The sequence below is a fragment of the Gambusia affinis genome, linkage group LG18 (genome assembly GCF_019740435.1).
Source record: "Gambusia affinis linkage group LG18, SWU_Gaff_1.0, whole genome shotgun sequence".
Taxonomy (NCBI): Eukaryota; Metazoa; Chordata; class Actinopteri; order Cyprinodontiformes; family Poeciliidae; genus Gambusia; species Gambusia affinis.
The window spans coordinates 25,290,570-25,303,285 of NC_057885.1; the positions used below are offsets into that span (position 1 = coordinate 25,290,570).

The 12,716-nt window shown below is 39.4% G+C and overlaps 2 protein-coding genes across 3 annotated transcripts in view; one reads left to right on the top strand and one right to left on the bottom strand.

Annotated features, from left to right (window-relative positions):
• The window catches only part of LOC122820823, a 35,284-nt gene extending 33,316 nt beyond the window's left edge, over positions 1-1,968 (top strand). The window contains exons 7-9 of the mRNA XM_044098450.1: positions 558-650; positions 1,403-1,474; positions 1,761-1,968. Of these exons, the coding sequence (XP_043954385.1) occupies positions 558-650; positions 1,403-1,474; positions 1,761-1,813 (218 nt within the window). The 3' untranslated portion in view covers positions 1,814-1,968. The remainder of the gene's footprint in view (positions 1-557; positions 651-1,402; positions 1,475-1,760) is intronic.
• Positions 1-11,874, bottom strand: part of LOC122820814 (sialoadhesin-like) — an 83,979-nt gene extending 72,105 nt beyond the window's left edge. Inside the window, exons 1-4 of one of the 2 annotated variants that reach the window (XM_044098434.1) lie at positions 11,756-11,874; positions 7,907-7,942; positions 7,512-7,781; positions 7,187-7,432 (exon numbers count right to left, since the gene is read on the bottom strand). In XM_044098434.1, the coding sequence (XP_043954369.1) occupies positions 7,187-7,432; positions 7,512-7,781; positions 7,907-7,942; positions 11,756-11,816 (613 nt within the window). In that variant the 5' untranslated portion in view covers positions 11,817-11,874. The remainder of the gene's footprint in view (positions 1-7,186; positions 7,433-7,511; positions 7,782-7,906; positions 7,943-11,755) is intronic. The other variant, XM_044098435.1, reaches the window with a different exon arrangement.
• Positions 11,875-12,716: the final 842 nt, after the last annotated feature.

Sequence of the window (12,716 nt, forward strand, 5' to 3'; positions counted from 1 at the left end):
GAGGTTCTGGAGCAGCGGGTTTCACACCCAGACTGACGTAGTGACAGTTTAACCACAGTGAGAACCGAAGACAAACCAGGAAGAAATGATTTGATCCTGGATGAATATTCATGAATAATCATGAATATTCATGATTATTCATTATTATTCATGATTATGATGGTTTAAAATGTCAATGAGCAGAAAGATCAAACTGTCCTGATGATTCTGTCAGTCAGAGACGGTGTGTGCGTGTGTGTGTGTGTGTGTGCGTGTGTGTGTGTGTGTGTGTGAGGCCTCTGGTTTCCTGTTTAATGCTCAGAAACTGCCACGTTGCAGCAGCAACCTGCAGCTCTGTGGTTTTCGTTTCCTCTGGAGTTTCATCTCAGACTGAAACCTGCTGCTGGTTCTGACTGAAGATTCACCAGAACAATCAGAACAATCAGAACAACCAGAACAATCAGAACAAACAGAACAATCAGAACAATCAGAACAATCAGAGGCGTCACCAGGCAGAGCTGGTTGGTTTGTGTTTCTGGCAGCAGCTGCAGTGACATCATGTGTGTTTTACTGACCAGACGGCGACCGGGCTTCAGTTTACTCTGCAGTGAGGATGGAGAACAGCAGAGATGGAGAGAGAAACAGCAGAGAGGATGAAGACGAGCTCACAGGTTCACATCCTTCATCCACTCTGATCTTTAAAACAAAGATTTTATTTCTCTTAGCAGAAATAATTTAGATTTTTACCTCCAGTAAAAAGTCAAGCAAAGCATTAAATTATTTTTAAACTCTTATAAAACCAGAACAGCAGCTTTGAGCTGTGGATCCCTCTGACCTTTGACCTGGATGTGGTCACCGTGACAACACTGTTGTTTTCTTTACCAGAAGTTGATCTTTGTGGTTTCTTCTTCTGCTTCACATGAACATCTGATAAAAAAGTTTTACTGGTTTCTGCTGACAGTAGAAGAAAAAACTTCCTGTTAACCTGAAGAACAGAAAAACCTTTTATTGTCTCTAACTGAGGAAACTCAGCAGCAGACAGATAAAACCTGGATCTACATGGAGGTAGAGATATTGTGTTAATATAAATATTAATAGATATAAATATTAATAGATATAAACCAGCTGCTCCTTTATAGACTCTACTTTATAGTTTTAGCTTCAATTATTCCCTCTGGTTATGGATGCTGCTCATCTGGAGGCATTTTCACTCTTTTACTGTCTGACTGTTGTGATCCGTAACCATGGCAACAAGCTGTTGACCAGAGCAGCTGATCAGCATCTGAAAAGATTCCTGAGGAAATGATAGATCGTTTCCCGACTCCAACATCCTTCTAACAACCAACCAGAGAAAAATACAAACTGTTTACTTATTAAAAACTAAAACTGATTTACTCTGTAATCTGAATTAATCTCATTTCAGAGAACGATTCATCTGCTGTTTATTCATACGTCAGAAAAGGAAACAACACAGACAGAACAAACAGGACCAAAGGTATACACACACACACACACATACACACATCAGCTGACACACTTTCGTTTTAATCATCGTTCTGAATTTCTAGAACTTCAGTAAAAATCAAATTCTAGATGATTCGTCTGATTTTCTCAGATTATAAAACCTGAAATATTTAAAGTTGAAGCAGCTTCAGTTTCCTTCAGTCTGCAGGTTTTACAGTTCGACCTCAGAGACCCAAACGGACCCAAACGTTCAGCAGTATCATCATCATCATCACCATTATTATCATTATTAATATAGAGATGATTTCTGTCTCCAGATCTTCATCCCGAGCCAGAGATCATCTACTCTTCTCTCCTGATCCACCAGTGACGTCCATCTACTGGTTTAACTGGTCTGTCTGCCTCACTCCCACCAGACTGGACTGGAGTTTATTCATGTTGGTTTATAATCTGGTTTTATTATTAAAATGTTGCTGTTGAATGTTGTTGATTTTTAAAATTAAAGTTCTTTTTTCAGAAATAATATTTCCAGATTTATTTTGTTGTGTTTTTATTGTTTTAAGCCTCTTATAAACTAAATTATCTTTCAAGGAACATTTATTAAAGCCGTAGAAATACATAACCTAAACTTTATAAACTAGTTTTCTGTGTAAACATTCAGTTTTTATGTTTTAAATCATTTTAAGCAGCACAGACTCCACTTTCCTCCAGTAGGGGGCAGAGTTTTGATATTTATCAGTTATTTGTCTAAAAACTGAAGACTAGGCATTTATATAAAATCTATTTCAATATGATTATTTTCAGATATTTTCTTCCAGTGAATAAATCTGTAACAGATTTTCACCACAACTTAATTTAGTTAAGACTCATAAATCTCTTCTGCTCCAAACCTGCTGCTTTATTTATCCATAAAACATTTTTTTAATTCCAACTGAGAGTCTAACAAACATCAACAAACATCCTGACTGAGAACAAGAAGAAATGAAATTATGATGGATTATTATAACTGGAAGAAACACCAATAAAACTCCACAGCGCCACCTACTGGCAGAAAACATCGATATTTTCAGCTGAACTTTGACCCAAAACATCACAGAATTAAATGCATTTGAATAAAATGTGTTTCTATAAAGACTTTTATAATAAAACAAACTTTTCATTTCTTGAAACGCCTTCATGAATCAGCAGCAGGTCAGCAGCTTCTCTGTTTGCTTCAACCTTCATCAGGAGACAAGAAATCAATTATTACCTTTGATTCCTTTCAGAGAGAATCTCCTCCCATCATGCTCCTGTTCCTCTCCTCCAGTGCTGCACTGGTTTTCCTGCTCAGCTGGTTTGTTCTCAGGAGTCTTGAAGGTGAGGAAGTCAAATGTTTTCAGCTTCACTTCCTCCAAACTTCTGGGATTAAATCCAGAAACTCTGTAATCTGTAGTTTCCAGATTTTCTGCAGATTTGCTGACATGAAGCCTCACTTTGAACATCTGGAGAGATTTAGCTGATTCTTATTCTTATTTTGTTGTGTTTTTGGATTGTACAGCACTTTGTATCAACTGTGGTTGTTTTAAAGTGCTTTATAAATAAAGCTGGTATGGTATGGTATTGTTTCTGCTGCTTTGGTTTCAGGATCTGGATTTAACCTGCAGCAGTTTGAACCCAGATGAGGTGAGTCTGGAGGAGTTCTGGGCTTTTCTGGGATCAGGGTTCAGAATCTGACAGAATCCAGACCGGATCATTCAGAACTTCAGATCTAACTGATGCTGAACATCAGAAACTGCTTAGAAACTATTAATGCAGTCAGAGCATTGACCTGCTTCCTGCCTGCTGTTTCAGCTCCCCTGGTGGTCGAACCGTGTTACTGCAGCTGCAGTTTACAGGATGTTGAATGTTTGATGGATCTCAGCTGATCTCAGCTTCCTGCAGGCAGACTGAGCATGCTCAGTGGGGGTCACCATGGAGATTTATGTTTACAGATGTTTACAGCTCCAGATGTTCACAGCTCTACTCCAGTAAGACTCCAACCAGGGCCTTACTGGAGCCTTACTGGGAGAACTGCTGGTTCACAGTTCCTTTCACTTTTTACTGAGAAATGCAGTCCTCTTATTCTCCACTCAGAAACAAACTTTTGATTTAGTTTCCACTCTATAACCTCGTTAGATCATCTGAATCTACAACCTCAGCGCTGAGGACAGACGTCTATCAGGGACAGATCTTCTGCTCCGTCTTCAGTCTGAGGAAATCTGGCCTCTGATGGGGTTCACTTAAAGCTGCTGTTGCTATGGTAACCACTGTCAGGTCCTTCATGCTGATGTTTCCAGATGTTGCAGCAGCTCATCATCTGTTCCCCTGAATCCTCCTCAGTAGCTTCAGTCATTAGTCAAACCAGCTAAAAGAAACTTTACCAACATTTTTATGACTAAATCTATTATTAAATCTATTAGTCATTATTATTATTATTATTATCATTATTATTATTATTATTATTATTATTATTATTATTATTATTATTTTATTTCACGTTATTAACCATTATTTAACCAGGTAATAAGGTCCAGAGGTCAACAGCTCACATTTTAAATCCCAGTTTTCTCTAAATAAAACATTTGGTTGATTTTAGTCTAGATTAGATCCAGTCCAGTCATCTGTCTGCAGTCGGGTTCTTTTTTCTGCAGCAGCTCAGAAGATTAATGTGATTTTAGTGAAACCATTAGGGAGAATTCCCACATAGTGAAGTATGAACCATACGCTGTCACTGCAACACACAACCTTTGACCTCATGTAAGCCGTTTCTCTCCAGAATGTGATGTTGGGTCCAGAGCAGCAGACCTGGGTTGGACTAGCAGAGACGTTCTCCATGTTCTCCATGTTCTCCATGTTCTCCTCGTTCCCTCCAGCAGGTCCGACGCTCTCAGAGTCAGTGGCCTGTTTCCTAGGCGACCAGCCACATGTCCTCTGTGATCACCATGTGACCTGAAGACTCGCTGCAACTATTAGTCCTTTATTATTATTTCAGTTCCATCCATGAGTATCTAATTATTGCTGGAGGTTAAACCGTTTTTACAACAATAATCACTGAACTGGAGGTTTGCTAAACTGTGAGCTCCCAGTTTTAACTGTGTATCATGGCAGGGAGAGCTTCATATTCTGTGATCTACATGGTATGAACTCATATTGGTCCTTTTAGCTGTTTGACCTGGGGTCAAAGGTCACATGTTTTAATCAGCTCCCCTCACACCTTCAGATCCACCCATTGGCTCTTTGTCAGAGTTTCCCTCCAATCAGTGAGGTCAGAGTTCATGTCGACTGGAAGAAACAGTTGGAAGGTTTAGAGTTTCTGGGGTATTCATGCTGCCACCTGCTGGCAGGAACCAGGTACTACAAGTTCAATGTTTTTGTTTATAGTAACACTTTAATAAGGTTGTTTTTACTTTGTTTTGTTGCAAAGAGAGAACTTAGTGTGAAAAATGAGAGAATAAATCTCCATCCAGGGTGTGGGAAGGACTCAGTCAGACACATGGAGGGTTTTGACCTCCTGGTGACCCGACTGCTGTGGCGTTTCCTACTAGTTCTGGATATTATGGGAAATTAAACAACAGTTTTGATCCCAGCATTAAAAATGTCAGCCAGTTTTCAAAGCCTGAGGAAAAACACACATGAAGATAAAGTATCTTGTATATAACAGGTTTGGTTGTAGAGCGCGGAGCAACAAGTTCCTGCAGCTGGTCGCTCTGCACAACCTTGACCTTTGACTCCAAGTCAAAACACAACCTGCAGATTGACTCCTGATGCATTTAGTCTCCATGGAGACTCACCTAACACATGATCAGAGTAATGTCAGAGTAATGACAGCTACAGTCAAGCACGTTTAAGATGTTTGTCCCCCAGAGTGTAATAATCATAAATACATTGTCATGGCCAATTCTTCAAAGGAACATTAATGCTAAACTGTTGGATTTAAAGGAGTTCCTGTCAGAGAGACGGCCAGAAAAACAGAGAACAAGACAGACCAGCCAGTCACGCTGTGGTCACGTCACCATGGCAACCATTAGACCAGACAGGTGGAAACTCTGACAGGACTCGTTTTCACCAACAGTTTATTGGTGGTAAAATCCGGTTGTGACCAGTTTCAGTTAAAAGTCACTAGAACCACCAGCAGCTGGTTTCTGTGGTTCAGATGAGATGAACATGCTGGGTTAACTGGAAACAGGAACCTGATCCTGACCAGATCACTGAGATAACAGGCTGAAGATGATCTATTGTGATTAATGCAGAAAGAATGAAGACTTCTCAACCTTTAACCATCACGTCTACAGTTAAACATTTTATTGTCACCACCAAGTTTATAGCAATAACCGGAAACTTGAAAACCACTGAGCTGACAGGAAAACCACAGACTGCAAACACTGAACATCACAGAGACATAAAATAACATGGAAACATAAAATAACATGGAAACATAAAATAACATAAAAACATAAAATAACATGGAAACATAAAATAACATGGAAACATAAAATAACATGAAAACATAAAATAACATGAAAACATAAAATAACATGAAGACATAAAATAACATGGAAACATAAAATAACATAAAAACATAAAATAACATAAAAACATAAAATAACATAAAAACATAAAATAACATGAAAACATAAAATAACATAAAAACATAAAATAACATAAAAACATAAAATAACATGAAAACATAAAATAACATAAAAACATAAAATAACATAAAAACATAAAATAACATGGAAACATAAAATAACATGGAAACATAAAATAACATAAAAACAAAATAACATGGAAACATAAAATAACATGAAAACACAAGTTAGACAAACACCAACAAATCAACACAATAAATAATTTCATTCATTTTTTAATGAAGAAACCAATTAAACAAGAACAAAAGGTTATGATGTCACACACTGGTTACAGTCATTGATTTTTAAATGATGTTTGTTGATTTGACTTTTCCTCCTCCAGTGAGACTCAAAGCTGATATTTAATCAGTTCAAGCAAACAGAAACACAAGGAGTTCCTCAGGGATGTTCCATACTGATATCACACTGATCTGTGGTAAACAGGGTGATAATAATATAATATAATATAATATAATATAATATAATATAATATAATATAATATAATATAATATAATATAATATAATATAATATAATCCAATCTTTATTCATCCAGGCTGGAGGAAACCATGACCACTGAGTTGGGCAGATTGTCTCCTGCAGGTTTAATAAGAAAATAATTAGATTCATAAAAGGCTTTTAAAATGTCAGAAACCATCTTTATTAAGTAATTAATTAGTTAATGTATGAACTGAGTGATTGATTTAAAATGTTACCTTTGTGTCGATATACAGATACCAGGAGCAGAGTGGAGATGAAGTACGGAGAAAACACGACCAGGTGGATGAAAACTGGAAGGCCCACAGAGGAGGAGGAAGAAGAAGAAGAAGAAGAAGTGCAGTTTGGAGAGGCAGCAGCTGCTGAAGATGTGAACAGATTCATAGATGAGGAAGAAGCTGCTGGATCACATGGAAGGAGAATAAAACTCAGTTTGGAGACGAGGATGAAATCAGAGACCCTGAAACTCCTCACCTGTAACAAACTCACTGCAGGGTGGAGAGGAGGTGATGGGTTTCTCTGAAATAAAGAGAGTTAATGTTTGTTACCATGGTGATGCTCACATGTTAAAACCAAAATCCAGAGAAGCTGACCTCTGACCTTTGACAGAGATCCTGCTGGATGGAGACTCTCCATGACCTCTGATGTTACATTTATAGAGGCCTTCATCAGAGCTGGAAACATGGAGGAGGGTCATGTGACCTGATGATCCATCACCAATGAAGGAGCCATCTTTATAGAAAGCAGCTGGGAGGTTGTGGGTTGGATTCCTTGCTCTGCAGCTCAGAGTGACGTCATCTCCCTCCATCACAGGGAGGACAGGACTCTGCAGGATCACTGATCCACCTCAACACAGAGACAAACTACAGCATTTCATCCATTTCCACACAGCTTCAGCAACACTAACTCCACAGTCTGATCTTACCAGAGACAGAGAGCTGGATGCTGCTGCTGCTGGAGGATCCAGACCTGGACTCACACCAGTACACACCAGTGTCTAATGGGAGGAGGAAGGTCAGGCTGCAGGTAGAACCGTTTAATTTCCCCCATCCATCTCCACATCTCTTCCTGGTTACTCTGGTTGTGTTTCTCCTCACAGTCCATCCATCAGATCTGTTTTCATCCTCACAGATCAGAGTCACTGATTCTTCTTCAAAGAACTGAGATCTGCTGGGACTCACAGTCAGATGAACGGCTGGAAGGAAAATCTGCTGCTTAGTTTTTATTTTCAAGGAAACAAATCAACCATGAAATAAAATGTTGATGATTTTTCCTGAAAACAGATGTGATGTTAAAGGTTTAAACATAAAGTTCACCAACCTTGTATTTTTGCTCTGCTCAGCATTGAGGTCAAAACTAAAGAGAAGGAAAATCACTGAGAATTTAATCAAAGACAAAAATATCTGCTAAATATCTGACCTGCTGACATAAACATGAACATTTACATTTCTAAATAAGTTCAAGCTTTCATGATCAGATGTTGGTTTGGGGATGTATTTAAAAATAAACAGTTGCTTTTAACTATAGCCCCCAATTACTATAAATAAAAATTAATGTCAGTGTCAAATGTATTTATATAAAAACAGGTTTAAAACTGGCACCAAAATGCTGTATAAAAACTATAATAAAATAATTTGATGAAAAAAAGAGAAATAATACAAGAAAAGGAAAAAAATCCATATATACTGTTAAAATAATATAAGTAACAATAAGTTTAAAAAAAATCTAAACAATAGAGCTACAGTGTCCTGTGACAGACTGGTGACCTGGTGACCTGGTGACCTGGTGACCCCGCCTCTCACTTGGAACGTAGCTGGAGAGGCAGCAGAACCTCCTGACCCAACTAGGGACACGGTGTTAGAGGGAGGGAGGACAGACGGACGGACAGACGGCAAAGAATAAAAATGAGTTTTGAGAAGTGATTTAAAATGATCCAGGCTGTGGGCAGATTGAATCTAGACTCAAGTGTACTAGAAAGTTTTAGGCCCATTTCTAAACTCCCTTTTTTATCCAAGGTCCTTGAAAAGTTAGTTTTAATTCAGCTTGAATCCTTTTTAAAAGACAATAATATAACTGAGAGATTTCAGTCTGGGTTTAAAGCTGCTCACTGAAACCTCTTTGTTTCCAGTGAATAATGATCTTCTGTTAACAGTTGATTTGTTGCAGTTTTATCACTTTTAGATCTGATGCTGTGTTTGACACTGTAGATCATCAGATTCTCTTTTGTAGATTAAAACTTTGTGTTGGCCTGAGAGGCCCGGTATTTGAATGGTTTAAATCTTATTTAGAAAACAGAACCTTCTCAGTCCATCTGGACCAACGCTGTTCTGGGGCCAAACCTTTAAAGTACGGTGTCCCCCAAGGCTCAGTTTTAGGTCCCATTTTGTTTATTGTGTATTTATTACCTCTTGGTCAGATTTTCCATAAGTTAAACGTTTCATTTCATTGTTTTGTGGATGTCGTCCAGATTTATATGCCCATAAACTACTAAATGGTAAAAATGAATTTCTTCAGCTGTTGATCGATTGTTTAACAGAAGTCAAATCTTAAATGGAACAAAACTTTCTTCACCTCAATCAAAGTAAAACTCAGGTTATATTATTTGGTCAAAACCTTCACACTAATAATCAAATGTGATTCTTGGTTCTTTAGCTCTGTTTTGTTAGACCTCTGCTAGGAATCTTGGTTTTACATTTGATAGTTGTTTAAAGCTCGATAAACAAGCTAGTTTTTTATCACCTGCGGATTTTAGCAAAAGTTAAATCTTATTTTTGTTTTAAGGACTTTGAAGGATTTATCCATGCCTTCATCACATCTTGTTTGGATTATTGTGATTCTTTATATAAAGGCCTGGATAAATCACACATGAAGTGTCTTCCAGTGATCCAGAACGCAGCGGCTCGGCTTCTTACAGGAACCAGGAAGTGAGACCATATAAGGCCCATACTGGATTCCTTACACTGACTGCCTGTTTCATAGAGAGTAGATTTTAATTTTTATTAATTTATAAAGTTTTAAATGGATCAGCTCCTCCTTCTCTTCAGGACCTTTTGAAACTTCATTCTGTGTCCAGAACTTAAAGATCCAATAATCAGCTGCAACTGAAAGTCCCTCAGATTCAACTCAAAAGGAAAAGAGATCAGGATTTTTCTGTTGTTGCTCCTAATCTCTGGAATAATCTACCTTAGATTAGGTTTTTTAAGGAGCTTGTTTAAGAATTGATGGGACACAACCTGACTGCATTCATCACCATTAAGTTAAATAGGCCAGACGTGAGAAAAATGTCTTTTATCAGACAGTAGGAAGACAATCCACAGGATAATTGGATGGCTGCAGATGTTTAATAACTGAGATCAGTTCATCTAAAGAAACTGGCTGAAAATGGTCCAGAGTATCTGTGCATTGTGGCATTTCATGGGAATCTAAATCTTACAGGGTATTTTAGCCTCTAAGACAGAGGTGGGCAGTCCTGGTCCTGGAGGTCCAGAGGTCCGGTCTCCTGCAACTTTTAGCTGTGTCTCTACTTCAACACACCTGAGTCCAATAATGAGGTCGTTATCAGGACTCTGGAGAACCCGACTGGTTCTCTGGAGATTCAGCTGTTGGGTTCAGGTTGTTGGACCAGAGAGACTCTCAGAGCTGCAGGACACCGGACCTCCAGAACCAGGACTGACCAGCCCTGGACTAAGAGCTACAAAACTTAGAGAAACCTCTCAAAGTCCAACAGAGGCTAAAGGTCCAGATGTAATTGAGGTACCAACAATCCTGTCCAGGACACCAATAAGGACTTGAGGCCTGTGGCCTAAAAGATGAATCAAATATTTGGATTTTCCTAATTTAACATTATTTTGATAATTAAATAGATTTTCTTTCAAAATTTCAAACAAAGTGTGATGATTCCCATTCTGTCCTGTCCATGGTGTATTTTAACACTCATTCAGTTCACCTGTTCCACCTGGTTCCCTCCCTACTTCAACACCTCTCAGTTTCTGCCTCCTTGCCAGATTATCAACAGTCAGTAGAAATCCAGCGTTTCCCTCCAAGCCTTCAGTGTTTCTACGACCCCTTTCTGTCCACACATTGACCCCCCCTGCCAAGCCCTTCATGGATCCCTTCTGTTCTGGACTTCTGGACCCTGACCCAAGTTCTGCCTCACCACCTCTGAGTATCACCTGCCCCTCATGCTAACTTTGCTCTCTCTGCCTACCCGTGTATGACCTTTGCCTGATCATCGTCTCAGTCCCTGGGTGTTGCCTTCTGGATCTCCTTGTTGAGAGAATCATTGGATCCACAGCAGCCTGTTCTACTTGGTTTCTCAGCTCCACCTGTCCACTGCACTACAGGTCAGTTAAGCTGATCATTTCTAAGGTACCCCTTTATCTGTGCATCACCAGCTTTCTCCCCTCTCTTCTCAGTGCTGTGTTTGATGTCCACACCCTGAGCAGCAACCAGAATTTGAAAATTATATTAAACTTGTTTTTTCCTTTGTGTACTTCTGTGCAGTTGAACCTTTGGGTCCCCACTGAGTGTCCTTACACAAAATCTGCAATTTATCTTTTTTCCACTTCCTCTCAGCAGCCTGAATTTCTGTCTGAGTGAACCAGTGGTTTCATTAAGCCACAGCTATAAAGGTTTCTTTATGGCACTTTTTATAATTTTCAAGGTGGCTATACTATCCAGAGCAGGGGTCCCCAATCTCGATCCTGGAGGGCCGGCCTCCTGCATGTTTTAGTTCTCTCCTTGGTTTAACGCACCTGAATCAGATGATGGCTCGTTAGAAGACCTAAGAAGAACATTGACATGCTGAAAAGGTTGTTGGTGCCACCAGAGAGAGAACTAAAATGTGCAGGATACCGGCCCTCGAGGACCGAGTTTGGGGACCCCTGCTCTAGAGCATTTGAGCAGTTGTCTCTCTGCTGCATCTTCCCAGATCATCAGAGCTGCTTCATCAAAACTTTGACAGATTTAAGCTTCAGATTCAGACAAACAAGAACAAATTAAAAGTGTTTCTGAGAGGAAACTACAGAGAACATTTAGAAACCTTTTTAAATCCGACTGAACTTGATGTCTGATCCTGTGAATTAACCTCCAGAGGTCTAAACTCCCTCAGCTCGTCTCTCAGTGTTTCACTGATTGAACCAGCAGCAGATGAACAGAGTCTGTACTCACTGAGCAGAATCAGGACAGATGTTTCCTTCATGGCGGCTCTTTCAGATCTGACTGTTTTCATCAGGTTCTGTCAGAACCACAGAGTAAAACCCTCCCTCTTCCTGAGAGGCTTTTCATCAGGTTTCACTCTGAAACAAGATGGAGGAAAATATCACACAGTGCAGCTGAGACCTTCTGACATGAAGTAGAGAAGTTAAAAGATTTGATTTTACATGATCAGCTTTAATTCCTCCTGCTGGTTGTTCAGGTTTACAGTCAGTTTATTTATTAAAATATCTAATAAATCAATAACTGCAGTGGAAAATACAGTTTTTATTCTTTTATATAATAAAATCATCTTTGTTGAGATACTTTCTAAAAACCAAACTTTCCTTTGGAGATGAAGGTTTGTGTTTGTCCACAGGGGGCGCTGTTCCTCAGGAAACCCTCAGGCCGCCATGATTTACACTTTGACCTCCAGTTGGGGTCAATCTGACATTTACAGTCCAGATATTAAAACTGTTTTTATTGTTGGGAAACTTCATGTTCTCAGAAACAGAAAAACTTTGACTTTCCTGATGGTTTAATATTGATTTATATTGATTTAATATTGATTTATATTGGTTTAATATTGATTTATATTGGTTTAAGATTGAGAGACAAAATCTAGAACATTTTAAATTAAATTTGGAATTTGTGTGAGAGACCAGACAAAGTGCAGCCTGAAGACCCCTATGATGATTAAAAACTTTGGACTCAGTGTTCCCTCGCCCAGACGCGGGTCACCGGGGCCCCACTCTGGAGCCAGGTCTGGAGGGGGGGCACGACGGAGAGCGTCTGGTGGCCGGGCTTTTACCCATGGAGCCCGGCTGGGCTCAGCCCAAAGGGCTGGGAGGGGGCCCATGGGAGGGTACCCCTCCCATGGGCCCACCACCTGTGAGAGGGGCCAACGGGGTCGGGTGCATTGTGTGATGGGTGGCGG